Source organism: Apium graveolens, unplaced genomic scaffold (assembly GCF_009905375.1).
Source record: "Apium graveolens cultivar Ventura unplaced genomic scaffold, ASM990537v1 ctg3625, whole genome shotgun sequence".
NCBI classification, from domain to species: domain Eukaryota; kingdom Viridiplantae; phylum Streptophyta; class Magnoliopsida; order Apiales; family Apiaceae; genus Apium; species Apium graveolens.
Genome location: NW_027418188.1, coordinates 1 through 21,569, shown reverse-complemented (window position 1 = coordinate 21,569; position 21,569 = coordinate 1). Strand labels below are relative to the sequence as shown.

General features: G+C 35.8%; 4 protein-coding genes across 5 annotated transcripts; 2 read left to right on the top strand and 2 right to left on the bottom strand.

Moving 5' to 3' along the window:
- Positions 1-2,084: 2,084 nt before the first annotated feature.
- Positions 2,085-2,651, bottom strand: LOC141701241 (uncharacterized). The gene has a single exon (XM_074504923.1). It carries the CDS (start codon positions 2,649-2,651, stop codon positions 2,085-2,087), a length of 567 nt encoding a protein of 188 aa, XP_074361024.1.
- A 1,983-nt stretch (positions 2,652-4,634) lies between these two features.
- LOC141701246 (large ribosomal subunit protein uL18-like) lies at positions 4,635-8,483 on the top strand. The gene is made up of 9 exons (XM_074504929.1): positions 4,635-4,732; positions 5,641-5,710; positions 5,812-5,903; positions 6,133-6,259; positions 6,662-6,741; positions 6,839-6,955; positions 7,432-7,566; positions 7,647-7,816; positions 8,157-8,483. Exons 1-9 carry the CDS (start codon positions 4,730-4,732, stop codon positions 8,266-8,268), a joined length of 906 nt encoding a protein of 301 aa, XP_074361030.1. The 5' UTR covers positions 4,635-4,729; the 3' UTR covers positions 8,269-8,483.
- A 471-nt stretch (positions 8,484-8,954) lies between these two features.
- On the top strand, positions 8,955-13,897 carry LOC141701245 (uncharacterized). Its single transcript, XM_074504928.1, has 7 exons — positions 8,955-9,266; positions 10,327-10,393; positions 10,769-10,815; positions 11,830-11,917; positions 12,569-12,702; positions 12,889-12,987; positions 13,589-13,897. Exons 1-7 carry the CDS (start codon positions 9,039-9,041, stop codon positions 13,661-13,663), a joined length of 738 nt encoding a protein of 245 aa, XP_074361029.1. The 5' UTR covers positions 8,955-9,038; the 3' UTR covers positions 13,664-13,897.
- Positions 13,898-14,661: 764 nt separating this feature from the next.
- On the bottom strand, positions 14,662-18,945 carry LOC141701244 (uncharacterized). Of its 2 annotated transcripts, none has more exons than XM_074504927.1 (5): positions 17,387-18,945; positions 16,791-16,828; positions 16,562-16,700; positions 16,003-16,062; positions 14,662-14,922 (listed from the first exon to the last, which is right to left on the bottom strand). In XM_074504927.1, exons 1-4 carry the CDS (start codon positions 17,639-17,641, stop codon positions 16,048-16,050), a joined length of 447 nt encoding a protein of 148 aa, XP_074361028.1. In that variant the 5' UTR covers positions 17,642-18,945; the 3' UTR covers positions 14,662-14,922; positions 16,003-16,047. The 2 variants fall into 2 exon arrangements, with proteins under 2 accessions (XP_074361028.1, XP_074361027.1); XM_074504926.1 differs by having other exon boundaries at positions 14,662-14,880.
- Between the last annotated feature and the right edge of the window lie 2,624 nt (positions 18,946-21,569).

Below are 21,569 nucleotides of genomic sequence, written 5' to 3'. Positions count from 1 at the left end.
TTTCGAAGCTTTATTTACATTGATCATCCCACATCAACTTCTTGTTCTTTGAAGCCTCTTTAATAACCTTGAAGAAAAGACTGCATTTTTTAGAGGCTTGCGGTATGAAACGACGAAGGGCCGCTATACATCCAGTGAGGCGTTGAACCTCTTTAATGGTCGAAGGGTCTTTCATTTTAGATATAGCTTTTATTTGTGAGGGGTCAGCCTCGATTCCTCGTTGGGAGACAAGAAATCATAAGAATTTTCCAGATGTTAGAGCAAAAGAACATTTTAACGGATTTAGTTGCATGTTATCACGACGAACGTTCTCAAAGATTTCTCGAAGGTCGAGGGAATGACCGCTTGAAAATTTTGACTTTGTTATCATATCGTCGACATACACCTCAAGGTTTCGATCCAACTGATTTTTAAATATTTTATCCATCATATGCTGAAACGTTGGTCCGATATTGATCAACCCAAAAAGCATGTTTCAGTATGTGAAGACACCTCGATGTGTTATAAACGCCGTTTGTTCCCAATCTTGATCATCCATCCTGATTTGATTATAGCCTGAGAACGCATCCGTGAAAGATAACAGTTCATGACCAGCCATTGCGTCGATAAGTTGAGCTATATTTGACAAAGTATAATAATCCTTAGGGCATGCTCTGTTGAGGTCGAATTAATCAACACACATTCTCCATTTTCCATTACTTTTCTTAACCAGGACAACATTAGCAATCCGTGTAGGAAATTTCACTAGCTCGATAAAACGAGCCACTAAAAGTCGATCAAGCTCTTCGTCGATAGCTCGACGTTTTTCTTCCGAGAAAGTCCGCATCTTTTGTCTGAAAGGATACTTTTAACGGTCGACATGCAGAGAGTCTTGCAACGTCGGTTGGATTTCCAGGCATGTCAGACGGTGACCATGCAAATATGTCCGAGAACTCTCGAAGCAACCTCGTTTATTCATCTTTTATCTGATGATTTAAAATTTTTCCAATTTTAACCGTTTTGCCAGGGGAATTTTCATCAATCAAAACCTCGACCGTTTCACCGACATGTGAGAACGAAGGATCATTGGGGGTGTCGATGATGCTACCAGGATCTATCTGAATGACTTCGTTGACGGATTGAGTATCATTATCCTGCTTCTTATGCACAACGGTAGTGAAGTAGCATTGTCTTGACACAGCTTGGTCGTCACACATCTCTCCCACTCCAAACTCAGTCGGGAAATTCATTTTTTTTGTGGGGTATCGACGTAATGGCTTCTAATGCCGAGATTGTCTTTTGACCTAGTATGACATTGTGACTTGAGGTTTCACTTAATACGTGGAACTTAACTATCGTCCATACTTGGCAAGACATCGTGCTGAAAAGCACCAGCATGTCAATTGTCCCTACCACTTTTACCTCATTACCTGTGAAGCCATAAAGAGGTGAATGGGTATTTTTAGCTTTCTATCGCCTGTATCCATTCGCGCTAAGGCGTGATGATAGAGGATGTCGACAGAACTACCGTTATCGACAAGGATCTCTTTTACTGTGTTAGTACCGATTTTGGCGGTGATAACCAGCGCATCTTGATGGCCTCGTATGATGTTTGGGGCATAGTCCTCGTCCGAGAAGGATATGGCGAGAGATGGAGAAGACTTGTATCTTTTGGGACATTGAGGATTAACTTTACACACTTCTCGGGCGTACGACTTACGAGAGTTGTTTGACATGCCTCCGGTGGTGTAACCCCCGAAGATTACATCGATTATTCTGTCATCTTATCTCTGATGAGTCTGGCCTTGTCCTTCGATATAATGAACGAAATGGCCTTTCCTGATTTTGGATTCAATGAGATTGCTTTATTGGTAGTATTGTTATGTTGTGTGTCCAGTATCTTCATGATAGTCGCAATACCGAGAACGCGGAGGACGACCCGGCTTCATCGGCCTCAGGGGTCGAAAGTCGGGTTTCGTCTTTAAAATTGCCTAAATCTTTGTATTATCGAATATGAGTTTAGTAAACTCTTTATCTTTTCTGTCCCGGGGCTGCCATTTTTGGTCTGAGATAGACCGTCGTTGATATTCATGACTCATCGGGGTTCAATGTTCTTCCTTTCTATTATCTCTTCTTGCTGGTGAATGTCGAGGGGATTTGGAATTATATCCTCGCGATCTCGGAGTCTGGGGACTATGAGCTCTTGACCTGTCATATTTGTAACTAGAGCGTCTCGGAGATCTTATACTACCCACTGCCTCTTGAAGTGTCATACGGTGTTCAACAATCTGGAACGCCGCATGGAGGTGTCGAGGAAGTTTTTCTATGAGTTCTTCTATTAAAATGCCATGTCGGCTTCCATCAATGCCCGTTGCTAAATAATTCATCGCCAAAGACTCCTCTAGGTCTGTTATCTCAGATATAGCTTGACGAAAGTGACCTAAATAGCTTCTCAGGGATTCGCTAGGCCGTTGTCGCATCATAATCAAAGATGCTGTAATTTTTCCCCCTTTGTAGTTGCTTGAAAATCTTGTCTGAAATTTAGTCTTCAACGTAGTCCAAGAGCCGATTGACCTAAATGGGAGATTGTTGTACCAACGTAGGGCTGTGCCTTGTAAGCATGTAGAGAACAATTGGCAACGGGCGACTTCAGAGTGTCTGTAAAATGCCATTCGACCGTCAAAGGTGTTAAGGAAACCCGATGGATCAGAGGATCCATCAAATTGATCAAGTGTCGGAGTTTTTAAAGTCCTGTCTATTTTTGCTTTCTCGATACTTCGAGAGAGAGGGCTTTTCACAGGGGCTTCGAACCTTGATTAAGTGCGAACTAGATCTCGCAACTGGGCCATATCTTCCTGCATTTTTAGGAACTCTTCCTGTGAGATCGAGTCTGTTGACATCGATCCTTGCGGAGTCCCCCCTGAAGACACTGTCTCGGGGTGTCGGGGCCTTGAATATATAAACTCGGTAGAAACCTCCTCTTCGTCATAATAGTAATCATCATCGTCCTCCGAAAGCTCTACATAATCAAGTTCCGCATCACCACCTTCCTTAATCGAAACTTGTTTCAACTCTTGCTGCAAACGTTGAGTTTCTCTTATTTTTTCCAATTTCGCCTCTAATCTATGAGTTTCAGCCTCTAACATCTTGAGCTCTTCGTCCGAGCCTTCTGCACCATCCATCTCTTACTCTCGTAAGAGTTTCTTCTGCTTCAACTTTTGTAAGTGCAACTTAGCATCACTGGATAGCACATACTTCCTCTTTTTTGTTAAAACACGAGAATGAGTATCCTTAATAATTTTCCTATTGCGTTTAACTGGTTGTCTCAGTGCCTGAGATCCCTCAGGTGAGGGGTTTTCCTCCACCGGAAACAACCGTCTTGGTTTAAGGGTCAGCGATATTTTATCATTTTCTGCAGGAGCAACATGTTCTGATTTTTAAACAGTTTGGATCTCAGTCGTGTTCCCACATTTCTCTGGATCTGTTTCTTCAATGATCATGTTGGAGTATCAAATTTAAGAGTTCTTTCTAGCGCCAAATAATGAACCTAAATTTGAGTCATGTTTATACGAGAAATTATACTCTTTATTGATATTTCTTTTTCCAACCTTTTACAAGTAAGACCATTAGTCTGTATTTATAGGAAGCCAAACCTTTTTTGGGCTTTTTCTTTTAGAATTGGGCCTTTTATTGATTTTTTTTTATTACAAACTCCTATTTTAAGATTCTAATTTCCTATTTTAAATTCTTTCTCTTTTTTTACCCAGCAGAAGTATACGTACACAACAATATTTTTAAACTAAAACGAGTGTTCAGGACTTGAAAGAGCCCTCGACACTGCATATTTATTAGAATTTCACCTCCATTGCAAAAAGTTTTATAAGTATATGTTTGTTACGAGACGTTAATTATTTCTCTGGTCTTCGTGGGATATTTTTATTTAGAGTAATGTTACGTTCTCCAAAATTCTTCTTCTCATCGGAAAATTTTCTAATTTTTCTTTGAGGGATATTTTCTCTGGTCTTTTTTATTTTTTAATTGTTTCTTATCCCTCATCGACCATTTTCTTAGAAGATAAAGATTTTTTTGGTCGATAAGAAATTATTAACTCTCGTTACTTTAATTTGGTTGACCAGGCAAGTCTCCTTCTTCTAACGTTAATATTACAATATTTTCCCGAATTTAATATAAAAAAGAAAAAAATAGAAAATGATTCATTTTACTTTCTTTTCTAATTTTTAAAAAAATGGGATGAAAATCCGAAAACAAAATGAAGTAAATTTCTCCCCAAATTCACATCTTTTTTTCCACTTTTTGACAAAAAAATATTCAAGAATAAGCTGAATAAACCAATTCTTTCTATTTATTTTCTTTTCTCTTATATATATGGGAAAGTGTTACATTTACAATATTTATCATATTTTTTTACCTTTATATAGTAGATAACGTCTCCTATTTCTAAAACTTCTCTTCTTGGGCCTTTAGGTATTTGATTTCTTTTATAAAATTAAAATTAAAATAATAAAATAATAATTACTTAAAACAATGCTTGTTTTCATTATTCCTATATATTTTATTAATTTATTATGAAATTTTTGTCTTCTAATTTATCTGGGCCACTTGATTGCAAGCCCATTGGGCCTCCTTATAAAAACAAAACAGCCCTACTCACCACGCATATATGCACACACATCTCATATCACTTAAACCCTAGTTTCGCAGCCACTCGAGACTCAACCTTAGCGCAACAATGGTGAATTCAACTCTCCTTTCAATTTCTCATTTGTTTATATTAATGGATCTGCAATACTTACATTTTCAATTGTATTTGTGTATTTAATTGTAAAATTCATCATTTTCAATTTTGTCTAATTTTTTGATTTCCAGTACTATAATTTGTGATTGTAGTGTATATATGTATTTAATTTGCAAACGTATCGATTTGTGCTGATTTATGTTCCGTGTGAAGTTTTCGTAATCTCGAGATTGCGTTTAGTTTAAATTCTGAGTTTATATTGATATCTATAGTGATTTTAGCTGGATTGGTGTATGTCTATGACTTGTACGTCTTTATTTGTTTGTGTACAGGCTTATGTAGCATTTCTCGAGGTTGCGTTTAATTTAAATTCGGAGTTTATATTGATATCTATAGTGTTTTTAGCTGGATTGTACATGCTTATGTAGCATTTCTCGAGATTGCGTTTGATTTGAATTCAGAGTTTATATTGATATCCATACTGTTTTTAGGTGGATTGATGTATGCCTGTTGCTTGTACGTGTTTATTTGTTTACTATGTACATGCTTATGTAGCATTTCTCTAGATTGCGTTTGATTTGAATTCAGAGTTTATATTGATATCTATAGTGTTTTTAGCTGGATTGATGTATGTCTGTGACTTGTACGTCTTTATTTGTTTGTGTATATGCTTATGTAGCATTTCTCGAGATTGCGTTTAATTTAAATTCGGAGTTTTCGTTAATATTTTAGCTGGATTTGAAGTATACTTGTATTTGCAATGACTCAAGTTTTTCATAATTTGTTTATGTATCCGATTACGAAACACTTGTCGAGATTGCGTGCGATATAAATTTAGAGTTTTGTATTTTATAGTGTTTCTTAGATAGATTTAAAGTATGCTTATCTTAATATTTGTCATTCAGGTGTTTGTCAAAGCTAACAAACCGAGAGCTTACTTCAAGAGGTTTCAGGTTAAGTTTAAGAGAAGGCGAGGTAAACATTGAGATGTTTTATTTGTCTTGGTTTATAGATTTGGTTTGAGTTGGTTCTGTTATATCTTGAAATGTTTTTACTGATGGACGGTGTTTTTGTAGAGGGAAAAACTGATTACCGTGCCAGGATTCGCTTGATCAATCAGGACAAGAACAAGTACAACACTCCCAAGTACCGCTTTGTTGTGCGATTTGTATCCTTAAGGCTGTTTGTATGAAATTGTAGTCCTATGTTTAATATTATCTTTTCCGTAAGTTGCAATTATATGTTGCCATCATCCAAGTTTTCGTATGTTGGCATCATGTCTTCTATAGACGTGTTTGCAGATTACTGACAACAAATTTTCTTTTTTGCCTTCAAAATCTCAAAATTCTAGCATAACTAATTTAAATATATGAGTTAAACCTTAATTTAGCTTCTAGACCAACAAGGATATCACTGCACAAATCATCTCTGCTACCATAGCTGGAGATATGGTGCTTGCAGCTGCGTATTCACATGAGCTTCCTCGATACGGGCTTGAAGTAGGTCTCACAAATTATGCTGCAGGTATGAGAGCAATTTCATTATGGTTTATTATTTATCGCTGTTTAACATCATCTTTTGCAAACTGAAGGAAACAAACTAGGGAACTTGTTGAAGTTATGGTAAATATATCCTGAGTATTGTGTACAGAAGGATAGATAGAGACTGGCATATAGTTATGCGTAGTAGTATCAGGCTAAGAACTTATTATGCGTAGCTGATAAAAGATTACAACAGCTGGAGGAGGGAGATCAGTAGATTGACACTTAGTAATGAGATGCAGCAGTAATACAGCTGTACTTGTAGAGGACTTATTCTAAATTTGATGAAAGTATAAGCATGATTCTAGGATACAGAATACAACTCTCTGTTAATTCTTACATGCTGTCATCTAAGACATTAACATGCCATTAAACTATTTATCAGCATACTGTACGGGACTTCTCTTAGCCCGCCGTGTTTTGAAAAAGCTTGAAATGGATGATGAGTATGAAGGCAATGTTGAGGTGACACAGTTACTCTTCATTAATTGTATCTGAAGAATATTCACTGCTTTTAATCTGTAAATTACAATATCTTCATTCTTTTACATCTATCTTTCAGGCAACTGGAGAGGATTATTCAGTTGAACCTGCTGAAAGCCGAAGACCCTTCAGGGCTCTACTTGATGTTGGCCTTTTAAGGACTACTACAGGCAATCGTGTCTTTGGTGCTCTTAAGGTATGGATCGGTATATAATGAAACATTAACTATAATTGTACATGATCCATCTTTTTTTCACAGTAATGTTACATTACTTGATACAGAATATCTGTATCTACGTACCCTTTTTTATCCGTACTATAATATTGTATTATTTACAATGTTCGCAAATACTACTGAAATACGATAATCTTTCTTGTTGTTCCCACAAGTTATGTTGTGTATAAATTTGATTCAATGGTTTCAATTATGGGTATACTTTTTTCATTTTACCCCACTTTTTTGTAGTTAAATATTACTGTCTTGGATGGAGTCGTCCTAGCTCCTAGTCACTATATGCTTGTATGTACTAAATGCCAGCATGTAATATTGAGTGTGACTTGGGTCTCAATTAGAAAGTGTATGTCTGGTGTACAAATAATATGGTATTGGTTAGCATGTAATTGCTTGTGTTTGTGCATATATACTAGAACTTATTCTGTTGTTAATTGTAGGGTGCTTTGGATGGTGGCCTTGACATTCCTCACAGTGAAAAACGATTTGCTGGCTACTCAAAGGATTCTAAACAGCTTGATGCTGAGGTTCACCACAAGTATATCTATGGTGGCCATGTTGCTGCATACATGAGGGTGAGGATCATTCATTCTGATCGATTCTAATCGTACTTGCACTATTGTTAGTGACTATATCTTGTTAATTTTCCTTGCAGACACTGATTGAAGATGAGCCCGAGAAATATCAAACTCACTTCTCATTATATGCTAAGAAAGGAATTGACGCAGATAATATTGATGAGCTATACAAGAAAGTTCATGCAGCGATCCGTGCAGATCCAACAGTTAAGAAGTCGGAGAAACAGCAACCCAAGGAGCACAAGAGGTATGCGAGCTAATAAGCTGTTCAAAGCATTATTCATAATAGTTACTTTTCAGTATTATTCTTTGTTTCTTGTTGACTTGTTAATAATTCTAATCTTTCAGCAAATTTTTATAATTTTTCCTAGACAGCTTGCTTGAAAAATCCTAGTTTCAATGAGCTAAAAAATAAAATAATCCCTAGTTTATTCTCATATCGTCTTTCCAGTGTCCTGGTTTCTAGTTTCTAGTTTCTTGCCCTTGATAATAGTATTGCACGTTGCATACAGAGTTGCGGTTGTGTAGTGGGATTTTGCTACATATGACTTGATTTTTATTAATGACTATGTGAATGTATGGTGCAGGTACAACTTGAAGAAACTCACATATGATGAAAGGAAGAACAAGTTGATTGAGCGCTTGAATGCCCTTAATAACGCAGCAGGAGCTGACGACGATGAAGAGGATGATGATTAGATATATCTTTGCATGTTTGAAATATCTTCTCCATCTACCCCAGTAGTTCAGTACCATTTTGTTTTTTTTCAGTCCCCTGAATTTTGCACATTAAGTAATGTTGAGGTTACAAGGATTATGGACCTTGATGGGTATTATGAAACTCATCTTTCATTCCAAACAAGCAAAAAGTTATATGCTGCTAAAATCAATATTTTTTTGGGTTATGTTTATTACTCTTGTTTGTTGGTTTTTAATTATTGATATCAATCAAGAAGTGTTTCTGGGTAAATGGTGATTTAAATGTTTATCCATCTTATAGGTGTATATGTAATTTTTTTTATGATATTGGAAGTATATACTGCTACATTCATGTTTTTTTGTTGCTAATGTAGCATTTTTCCTTCTTCCTTTGGTTTTAAACATGATTTCATTATTTACTTTCCTTTCTCATTAAAATTCAAATATTAAAATTCAAATATTATTATTTTAATAATAAGATACAAATATAAGACAAGTTGAAAGTTCACATTTTTTAACAATATGTTACAAAAAAAAGTTCACTAGCAATTTAAAACAAATCATTAAAAATAATGAAATTTTCGTAAATTTGCAACAAAAAAATCTGGGGGAAAATGATTACCAACCTCACATTTTTTTAGCTTGATAATTGAAGGAGCTTATTACACATTACATGTATTATTACTACACGAACATACATCAGAGTCATATATACATACAAGTACAACATATTCCCAGGTTGTAATAATAGTAGTTTAATTAATAGAAAAATGGCAGCTGCTGCTCCGGTGGTGGAAGGGGTAGCTGTGAAGGCTCTGCAATCAGTGTTACATCGTGTACGTCAGGCTGCAGAGAGATCTGGGCGTAGTGGTAATGATGTTCGAGTTGTGGCTGTTGGTAAAACTAAACCTATCTCTCTCATTCGCCAGCTTTATGACGCTGGTCATCGTTGTTTTGGTGAAAATTACGTCCAGGAATTTATTGATAAAGCTCCTCAGGTCTCTCTCTCTCTCATTCTAGTCCTAATCTCTCTCTCTCTCTCTCTCTCGCTCTCTCTCTTTCTAATCTCTCTCTCTCTCCCTCCCTCTCATTCTAATCCTAATCTCTCTCTCTCTCTCTAATTTTAATAACAACCTCTCTCCCATTTTAATTCTAATTTTTAATTGATTATGACTTATAAGTTATAAAACAATTAAATTTGAAGGCCCTCTGGTTTTACAAATATATGATCGATTCTACTTAATGCTACGTAAGCGATGCAACGTCATATATGAATTAATTTGGCTAGGCAGTTATTGGAGCGCAGTCGGGTCGAGTATCTAATTGATATATTAGATAATACACGAGTTCGACTTTTTTTAACTTAAACAAGCTCGAGATTCTAAACTTGACTCGTTTAATGAAGAAGTCGATTTGAGCTTATTTTCCAGCAAATTAAGTCGATTTTAAACATTCAATTCATAAATAGTAAAAAAAAAATAGTAATACTTCATTTGTAATTATAAATGAGTTTGAGTTTGAGCTGAGTCGAGTTTTCAAGTTCAAGCCGAATTTTAGCCGGGTTCGGACTTTTTCAACTAAACGAGCTCGAGCTTGGCTGATATATACAAGTTGTAGTCTAGTCCTGTTACATGAGCTCGAGCTGGTTGCGTGCAAATCGACTCAAATTACAGCTCTACAATTTGGTACCTCTAAAACTACTCCCAAAAGAAAATAGAGTGTTTATTATGAGACCGAAGGAGTGTTAGTTTTGTTAAGTTACAAGTTGAATCGAACTTGAGACCTATACTAACCCCAACCCCTGAGCTTTTAAAGCTCAACGCGTTAGGAGAAGGTTTACCAGGATCTTGTATTATTTTATTAACAAGTTTAAGAGCAATGCTTGAGTTGCCAAAAATCTCAAAATTGTTTCAATTGGCGGTGTCCATATGTATGCATGGGCTCTATTCCATTAACGAGGGAGAAATCAATAGTAAATTGACAACTCAACATTTTTTTGGGTGTTCTAGCATTGTTTATTCTATTACTTGTATAAAAATAACAAACATGTATGTGCAGCTTCCTGAAGACATTCAATGGCATTTTATTGGGCATTTGCAGAGTAATAAAGCAAAGTCACTTTTGGGTATAAATCTCATTCTTGTCCCCAAGTAAATATCTCCTTCTAATTTCGGCAATTTATTATATTAAGTTATGTGTAGGTACAATAGTAACACAAAGACATTAATTCCATTTCATAAGATTTAAGTACATTGCATTTGTGCTCAATGGCTGAGCAAGGAAAGTTGAGGATAAGTTAGATTGTACTTGCTTTTTTTAAGTTTTTGTGGGGGAACAAAATATCGTTTTAATATTTTTAGGCCAAACTACACTTAATAAGGTTATAAGGGTCCAAATTTAGAATTTTATTACTAACTTTTAGTAAAATATTTAAATAAGGGGTACATTTGGCATTGCATAGCCACACGAATTGCGCTGACAGTGTTCTTCTTTAATGCAGCTGCTGTCCCCAATCTTGCTATGGTCGAGGGTGTTGATAATGAGAAGGTAAAACTTAATTCATTGCACTGATCAATTATTTGGGAGTTGTAGTGTCAGGACACGTCTATGTAGAAATTAGTTCTCTACGGCATTAATATAGGATAGCTTCAAAATTCTGGTAGGTTGGACCCGGAACAGCTTATTTTGCTTGATAAAACTCGTCACACTCTTTTCTTAAGCTCAAGTCCTACATGTTATAATACGAGTACAATCTTTCTTTCTAAACCAAACACAACCTACCCAGTGTATCTACTTGTATAGGAGAGCAGGGAAGGTGCCTTAGAAGAGCAAAAAGGTTGTTTCTGTAAAGATCCCCGACTTCTGACAGAGCAATAGCACTATATGTTAATTATGTACATACAAGCACCCTATGAATACAATAGCGAACTTATATCTTGTGATAGAATAGTGAATATTAATGTACCAGCAAGCATGCGATACAATGATGATAAAGTACTGAAGAGATGGTACCCTGAGATTAAAAAAAGAAACTATCTACCCACTTTACTCCTATGAACAACCCCTGTACCTTGCACCCAAGTCCTGACTGCCGAAAATCTCTAGGCACAACACTCCTATATGACCAACCCCCTATACCTTGACCCCCAGATTCTGATTGCTGAAACTCTCTACTCACAACAGTCCTATATAACCAATGTATTATGGATTTTTTTTATTGTAAATGGAGGATATGTTAATGTAGACCACAACTTCTTTGCATTATGTCTTAAGTACATTCCAGTGGTTTTGCTGAATATCAAACCTTAATATTTTGTTCAATGCTACATTCTATAAAAATTATCTGTATTGGAAAATATTCTGTGACACCTAGAGTAGCCTCTTAAATATCGGAGTAACGTCATGCTAATTTTAATACCTCTTCTTGTTTTCCTCATGAACCTATCTGTAATTCAGCAAAAAAAATTTAGTTACTCAGATGAAATTCCCTTGTTTTGTAACAGATCTTCTAGGTACATCTCTCACAATGACATTATATTACCATGAATTTTGGATGAACAGATTGCAAATCACCTTGACCGTGCTGTTGCAAACATCAAAAGAAAGCCTTTGAAGGTTTTGGTACAAGTAAATACCAGTGGAGAAACATGTAAGTGTACTTGCAACATTCAAATTTCAAAAAGTATTTATTGGAGGGCGAGGTTTGAAGAATGAGATCAGTGAGTGAATTCATGCAATGCCGAATGCATTTGTTTGTCTTTATTTTAAGTAGCAGGGAATTAGGCTTTTGTGCAGGGATTGTTGCTACAATAAAAAAATATATCCCTTTGGGTTAAGTAGTAGTTCACCTACACCATTCCTTATCTTTATAAAATTTGACATCATTAGGAGGTTTTACTCAAACTATATGCTCAAGTCAAAACTGGACTTGCTGTTCTCTCTTTACTGGTTTTTTTAGGTTTAGGTCACATATCAAACTTCAGATACTCACGCACACATACCTCCCCAAGGCTTAAACCCTCTACCACTTGTTACCAAAAAAAGAGGGGTATCCACTATGCTACAATGCTAGGGCCTCTCTTCACTGATTAGGATGCCCTACTGCTGTTATTTGTCAGCACATGATAACAGATTTTCAAACATCTGCTTGCTCCTTAAAGTTATCTGCATGCCAATGTATAATGCTTTTGTGACGGTTAATGGCTCTTTCCCACTGCAGAACTTGTATTGCTTTCAATAATCGGTATTTATGAAGACTGAATACCCGAACTTTGTACTTGTGATTGTGTCTTTTTGGCAGCAAAATCTGGGGTTGATCCCTCAGGCTGTGTAGAGCTAGTGAAACATGTTAGAATGGGCTGCCCGAATCTTGAGTTTTCTGGCTTAATGACGATTGGAATGGCAGATTATTCCTCAACTCCTGAGAATTTTAAGGTAGTCTCATATTTTCTTCGTGGCTAGTAATTTTTAACTTTTATTTTATGCATATTTAGTTTTGACTTTCAGTTCATTGGGCTACTTGTGCTTTCCTACTTCCGCAATCTATGGATCTTGAATTTTTCTTCCTGGTGATCAATTAATGGAGTTCAGATTCATAATTATGTTGTTTGTATGTTACAGACTTTGTCAAATTGCAAAATTGAAGTTTGCAAGGCTATCGGAATGACTCTGGACCAATGCCAGCTGTCAATGGGCATGTCTGGCGACTTTGAACAAGCAGTGAGCTATATACCTTATTGGGGTGTTCTTTTTATAAACTTGCATCCCGATGATTATACCATGTGCCTCTTGTGAACTTGACTTTCGTTTTGATACATGAACTTTGAGCTATTAATTGTCCGTCTAGGTCAAGGTTTAACACCTTTCTCTTATTTAGTAGTATATTCTACTGTTGATTTTAAACCTATTTTTCTGGATGAGTAATGTTCACAGCGACACGGTCAACTTGTCTGGTTCTACCCTTTTTTTCTTTTCAAAGATCTGTAAGATAATTCCAATTGAATTTCTGTGTCTTTAGTCCATTTCAATTATTCTTATCCAATTCACGATTTTCTTTAACCTTCCATCTACACCCACATCAAGAAGAGTGTAAATATACAGCCTATATATGCTGGAAGCCATTTTTCGCCTATAAAATACGATTTCATGTTTAAAAATCCAATATTTTAATTTTGGAGCACTGATATTTTTCCCGTGTTGTACATAAAGAGATTCAGTAGTTATCTAGCCAATTTAAAGTCTTAAAGAATTGTAAGATGGCATTTTTTGGTATTACAAGAATAATTACAGACCTACTGACATGCATTGTTGTTCTTTGCAGATTGAACTAGGTAGTACAAGTGTAAGAATCGGATCTACCATATTTGGACCACGAGAGTATCCGAAGAAACAGTAGTTCTCAAACCCAATTGTTGCTGAAATATCTCAGTCGTCCAAGATTATCTATGACCTTGCATTCTTTGTTGCTAATGGATATCAGATGGCGATTATCCTGCAAATTGCTTTGCATATGAAATTTTTATTTGGACATTTTGTGTTTCTCTAGACATGCATATCAGCATATATGTAATAATATATTGAATGATAAATGATTATCCTGAGGAATGCAAGTATGAAATTTTTATTTGGACTTTTTGCGCTTCTCTAGACATGCATATCAGCATATGTAAGAATATATTGAATGATTAATGATTATCCTGAGGAAGGCAAGCTGGTAACAAATTCTCCTGTATGGTATGCCTGTTATAAGCGTCTTTCTGTCTCTCTCGGAGATATTATAGCATACCATACCCCGTTAATTTCCCCTAATTTTACACCGTAATTTGGTACGATATGTTGTAACAACCATTCTTGTGAAAGAGCCGAGGAAGAAGAGGAATAAAAAGAACCATTTAAAACTGGATGGCATATTCTATCTATAAAAACTTAATTTATGTCTTTATTAAAACTTCATTTAGTTGTCTTGTATTTGTCAGTATAATGAAAAGTTCATGATTTCCCATTACTAAAACAAGGTTACCTAGACAAATAATTGATATTTTAAATTTCCCATTAGTGTTTTAAATTTGCAATCTATAATATTTCATAGAAACTTCTTTTAGAATATGATGAATTATAAAATAACAATTTTAAAAAATTTGAGATACTTGATATAATTTATTATCAAGTTCACTTGCAATTGCAACTAGATTTCCTTGTCTTGACTAAAATGCTACCACTCCGAATGATAAAGAAAATGTTATACAGTAAGGATCTTTCAGACTTGCATCTTTAGCAACTACAAAGTTCACAGTGTCTAATATTTTTGTAAGCATTACTCTCAAAAATCAATCTGGATCATTTTCTGCATGAATGATGAAAGAAATAGATAAAAGAAGGAAAAAGAACATGAGATGAAATTAACATTTTTAAATTTTGACACCAAAATTGTTGACATACATTGTCATACCAGTGCAGCACAAATATGAAAACGGAAACATGTAGAGAATCCCTATAGAGACGCTAACTACATAATAAAACAATCTCCGGAATTGTAGCACCTACAACATATTATTACTAGTTTGCAAATTTGATTTTCTAGACGGAGGCGACGATGATCAAGGTGTTGCCCATCTGAAATACAATCAAGAAGATAACAGCATTATTCCATTGTTGCTGTAATATAAAGCAAATCAGTGTTAAAAATATTCAATACATTCTATAGTAGCTAGTAATTAACTGTGCATGCATGCAGGTTTCTCTAAATTAACTAGTATTGCCGTATTGGTATTCTCCGAATCCGTTATACATATCTAGATGCATACAACATCTGAAATATAATCAAGAAGATAACAGCATTAAATTCCATTGTTGCTGTAATATAAAGCAAATCAGTGTTAAAAATATTCGCTACATTGTTTAGTAGCAAGTAATTAACTGCGCATGCATGCAGGTTTCTCTAAATTAACTAGTATTGGTATACTTCGAATCCGTTTTACATATCTAGATGCATCCTATAGATAATGAAGATATCATTATCTAAAAAGTCTACCGAAGTTTAGGTGTCTTCAACCATTACTATGAATGTTGTTAAGTAAATAATTTAATATTGGTTTATCCCTATGTTTCAAGTATTTTTGTATGGAACTGGATTTTTATTTAATGTGTTTTAATGTTTTACTGTACAAATCAGGAATTACTCGATTGGAGCTTAAATTGGAATATTTGGAGTTCATTGAATGAAAATTGGGATTTTTGGACAGATTTAGCAGTATTCACTGTTTGGGCTTTATTTGGAGTTCTAGAAGTCTGTTTCCGGCCACTAACTCGGAAGAAGGCCTTTATTTTATCATTATATGCCCTCAATTGCCAATAAAAGCCCAGTAACAGCAGGCTACGAAATTTCCTAATAGAAATATGTTCTTTTTAGGATAATTTCTTTTATTACTATATACTTATCAAAACCATTTTATATATTTTATCCGTTATTTTGAGGGTGAGACGTTGAGAAGTTGGAGAGAACCCTAGATTAATATTCGCGTTCCTGGAGAGAAAAAGAGACAGAGGAGGCTGCGCTCAAATGGGAAAAGGAAATAGAAGATTGCAACTACACAATACAGGATATCATCTCTTACCTAAATATTGATACTTTTGTTTATGTATAGTCGAATGTTATAAAACAAAGCAAAGATATTCAGCTTATCATGATAGATAACTTTATTTATATACAGTGATGTAAGAGTATTCAATACTTACTGCTCAACTCCCTACGGATCTGTAAACCAAAACAACCCACCCGAATCACCGAGGACTTCCCTGCGGATAATTTGAAAAGAACACAAAAATGTTAGGGAGCACAGAGATAGAAAATAGTGACTTTAAACATAGTTTATCATAAAGAAAAACACGACTAAGCAAGATAACAGCATACTAGAGCTATATTGTTTATGGGATTAATAATTCCGAGACTACTGTCCCATTTGCTTTAGGTTCATGCTATTTAAATATTTATTTCTTCTACAACTCTGTTTACCTTTTAGACTTTAGTTCATTACCAGGGTATAATAATACACAGGGAGACTTTGCCCCAATAGTCTTACATATGCAGTCACATAGTTTTAACCATGGGAAGCCCAATATTAAGATTTTACTTCAGTACAAAATGGATATAGAAAGATACATTTTAATTACTGTTATACTAGGATAATAGTCCTCTAAAAGCTATTGATTTTTTAATAAACCAATCGCTATGACCAAATTAGATTCTGCAAATTGAATGTTACAATTTATGGAAAATGCAGAAAATAATTTAAACCTGATGCCACAGCCGAATTGATTTTCTTGTACCAAGGTGCTTCCCACATTTCAAACGCATCCCGCAAATTTTCCTGCCTAGCTTTTTTCTCTTGTGACTACCATCAGGTATAGTATTCATTGGCTTTTCACTTGACTGTCTGCCAGTATGAAAAAAAAAATGAAACATTTAGACTGTGCAGAAGACATCAAAATTATCACACAACTAGTTGTTTAAGAAAAAGTTTTACTCTGAAGCTTTTGTCTCAAGAATGGTGATCCTTGTCTCCTGAATCAGTAGATTAAGAATAGATAAAGCGAAACAGAGTTAACAACTATCAAGGAAAGAAAAACATATATAAATTGCAGCAACTCAAGGTCACGAGCTTAATATCACAGTGTACTATCAAGAAGAGACCAGTTGCTTTATTCACACACGCAAAAGAAAGTACCAGTAGAGAGAAAATTTGAAAAAGCATAGAATTTTAGGACCATGAAGTTTCTAATGCAGAGAGCATATCACCCAATTACACATATACCATGTACTAAAAGTTTAATCATTCCCTTGTTGGCTATTTATTTATCTATCACTAATGCAATATAGTATCAGTAGCAAAGATTGAATAGGTCCAATGCTTAAATTCAAAAGTCAATGTGCAACTCCCAACAAACTAGTATGCCAAGGTGCCATTTAAAATAACGTACATCCTAAACCCCTAGTGTTTTACAAGAAAAGGCTTGTTCTCACTGGAAAATTAGACAGAACTCCGATTAACAAATAGTGTGCGGGAAGTCATTTAAGAATTTTAAATTCGCATGGTATGAACCATTACTATAAATTAAGTACCAGATATTCTTGATGCGAAGATATGTTGTCTCCAGAAGTTTGAGTATTAACATCACTGGAGTTTTCTATATGACCATCCCTTGTCCTTACATCAATGCATGAGTTTGTCTGAGTGACATCCGACGACCCATTATCTCTTTCTGGTATGTAAGACCGCAGAGGACAAGTTTCTCCACTAACTAACTGTGAACCAGCATTGTTCTGTAGATGGCCGGGGTTAAATGGATTAGAAGTAGAAACAAGTGAACTTATCATTTTCTTACTTCTCAATGATTCAATCTCATGGCGAAAACATTCAAATTTATTATTCTGTAAGGTCTGACTACTAGAAGAAAATATTTTTTAGTCCAATCTGACGGGCTTGAATTCAAATCAACAACTAGATTAATTCCTTTTCCTGAACTGACATAATACTGAAATGAGGGAAGTGATTTTGAAGAATTCAGAGGTGAACCAATGGCCTTATTCAGCAGGCATCCATCAGCTTGTACAAATTCACTGTGCAACGAGGGTTCACTTGTCAACTCAACTTCAATTGGTAGAGACATGGTACCCCCCGTCGAAGCCCTTTTTCTGGGGCTTGACTCCAAGATTAATCTCATCTTCATTAGACTTTACAGTTTGATTCTGAGCTGAGGGTGCCTTTGTCAAATCAACTTCACTTGTTAAGGATAAATTTTTCCTAGGGCGGCCCCTTTTCCGGGACTCTGCTCCAGGTTCACTTGTCAGCTCAACTTCAATTGGTAGAGACATGGTGCCCCCGTCGAAGCCCTTTTTCTGGGGCTCGACTCCAAGATTAATCTCATCTTCATTAGACTTTGCAGTTTGATTCTGAGCTGAGGGTGCCTTTGTCAAATCAACTTCACTTGTTAAGGATAAGTTTTTCCTAGGGCGGCCCCTTTTCCGGGACTCTGCTCCAGGTTCACTTGTCAGCTCAACTTCAGTTGGTAGAGACATAGGGCTCCCATCGAAGCCCTTTTTCTGGGGCTTGACTCCAAGATTGATCTCATCTTTATTAGATTTTACAGTTTGATTCTGAGCTGCGAGTGCTTTTGTCAAATCAACTTCACTTGTTAAGGATAATTTTTTCCTAGGGCGGCCCCTTTTCCGGGACTCTGCTCCAAGTTCACTTGTCAGCTCAACTTCAATTGGTAGAGACATAGTGCCCCCGTCGAAGCCCTTTTTCTGGGTCTCGACTCCAAGATTAATCCCATCTTTATTAGACTTTACAGTTTGATTCTGAGCTGAGGGTGCATTTTTCAAACCAACTTCACTTGTTAAAGATAAATATTTCCTAGGGCGGGCCCCTTTTCCGGGATTCTGCTCCAAGTCTAACCTCCTTTCTACTACATTTTTGCAAGTCTCGCTGTCTTTTAGTGCCCGACAAGTGGGTCAAATTTTGCCTGTCAATCGATTCCATGTGTCCATTAGAGTTTGCAGAAACATTCTGAATTTGGGGCTTATTAAATACCTTGACCACAGATGAGGTGCTCAAGTGAGAGCTGTTTTCCTGGGGCATAGTTCTCCCTTCCTCACTACATTCAATATTTCTATCCAAGTTAGTCCTCTCTGCTCCTGCAAGACAATTGTAATGACTTCTGCATTGTTTTCAAATCCGTCCCTTTATCACAATCTGAACTCTTGTTCTGAACTTGAAGTACAGTGGTCAATTCCACATCAGTATCAAAAGAAAATTCGGAGGGCACATTTTTTTTCTGCAAGTCCATCTCCCCATTCTTGCCTGAGAACCGGACGGACTTGCGTATGGACTGCGAGTTCATAATTCTACCATAACTAACATCTGTGTTTGAAAAAATGGGGCATACTGGCTGGCACGGCCTTAGTTTTTAAAGAGAGATTGCTCTTGAAAGTGCTATTTATATGAGACTCACGTGTACAAATTCCTTTGCTACTAGAATTAACGAAACTTTGCAGGCCCATGCCCCTCTTTTCCCATCGTCATTTGAACTTTCTCTCGTGAACCTTAGCCATGTTGACCAAATTTACCTCAGCGGAGACATGAACTTCTCCTGATCCACATCTTTTATTCGAGACTTCTTTTTACAGTTTAGTTATTTTTTTCAGGACTTCTAAAGAGAAGTTGCATGTCTCTCTCTCTAGCTTCTTCAGAAAATCGAGAAGACTTGCGTACATTTCGCAAGTTCGTCTCCTGTTCTTGTTCTACACTTATATTCTGATAATCTATTCGAGGAGACTTGGCCAATGTAACCTCTTTTTATCCAGGCCTTCTAATTGGGAGTTTGATCTACATTTAACCCCTTCTCATTAGATTCAAACACATATTTGTCCTCTCTATTCTGGACCGATAACCTGGGTGATTTCCGTAAATTTTGCAAGTTGAAGTCTATATCCTTGTGCATGAAAGAGGCTGACTTTTGAGTGTTTTGCAAGTTGTCAGAATTTTGCACACCTGGCTGTAATGAAGTGGAAAAAATAATTAAATATGTACAATGTCTTTTTGCAAAAAAAGTATTGTTGGAATTCGTAAATAAATAGACAAGACATACAAAAACATCCCTGGAAAAGTGCAAAAATGGACTTATGTCAAAGGATCCACTTCACTCTTATCCAATAACCATACACCTATCTGTAAAAATAATCCTTGAAAACATTCAAGCTGCTACTTGACTCAAAGACCTCACACCTCCTCCCCTTCCCTTTCTAATCAAGCAAGCATAAAAGATATATAAACATCGGCTTTTTTGTGAGTTCTCCCATAAAGTTCACAAATATGTTATCTCTAATTAAAAACCATCGATAGTTCTAATTTGCATAAGATGCATCAAGGCAACATATTTTTTCCTTCTGTCAAAAAAAGGTACAGGTCAAGTACTTCCGAGCAACGCTTGTTAACCAGAAAACACTACTATGTCAATGAAAGTTAAAGCATAAGCGCAGGTAGTCCTTCTTCGACAGGTTTAAGTTGTCTGAAAATAAGATGCAGCAAGAAAATCCATATGCCTCATCTATATGTAATTTTCTCAAGACATTGTTGTTATTTTTTATTACAATTTTCCCTGTTTGTATTATAGCTTAGTGGAAACTTTTAGAAGATTACCTATTGAACTTAATGTATTTTATTTGTTTGGGTAACAAATATAGAGATAAATGAATGGAATGACCTAAAATTAGCACTAAAAATTGAATACATTTTCTAGTAAAAGATTTCCCAGCATCTAGTACCTGCTCCTGAATGCATCACATATTTAATACCTTAAGATTCATATTTACTCTATATCTGCTATCTCACACCCCAAATGCTGCTAGAGTACGCTTCTACATAAACTTACTCGGTTCCTACGTGCATATTATAAATTTCCCCTCTAAGAACTCACAGCCTATATATTATTCGTACTCGTAGGCATGAAGTGAACGGAATGCATATTGAGTATTTAAATATAACAGCATTTAAAAATGTAACAACGAAAAATTGGATATGACCATATTAGTACTGTTATGCGCCAAGCAGCTTCCGAGGTCCTTGGTCTTAACACTGTGCGAATGAATTTCTTCTACGTTCACCTCTTGAGGGCAACTGGTAATCTTATGGTCTGCAGTAAATAAACCAAAACTAGTATTATAATATGATATTTTCATAAGCAACAGCCAGAACCCAAAAACTAAGTACCATAAAATGATGGCCCAAGACCATTGCCGGCAATTTTCCCAAATCTTGACCGTGTTTCATACTGTGGTCTTTGTAGGGCAGGTAAGCTCTCATTGCTTGGACTTCTCATCATTCAAGCTTGTCTTCTCCTACGTTGCATAGTAAAGAATGATATGATGCTCAAATTGAGCTAAAAGTGCGTAATAATCAACAAATATTTTTTACAAAGATTAACTAAGAATGCAGGAAGCGGTAAAGAACTTCATCTATATCCGTTTCATCAACACTTACACCAAAAATTTGCCTCACATTGTTTGAGGTTAAAGCCTTTTCGATATCGTGTTTGCTCTAAATATCAACCTAGAATTCATAACAACTTGCCCTTTTTGAAAACATTCGCTTCCCTTTTTGAAAAAATGGGTACATCGAAAAAAAAATGAAATTGTGTATTAAAATTACACTCTTTTCCCTTTTTGAAAACATTCTTTTCTCCTAAAATCCTTTCCCTGGATCTGTGTGCAGATATAGATACAATCCATATATACATAGAGAGAG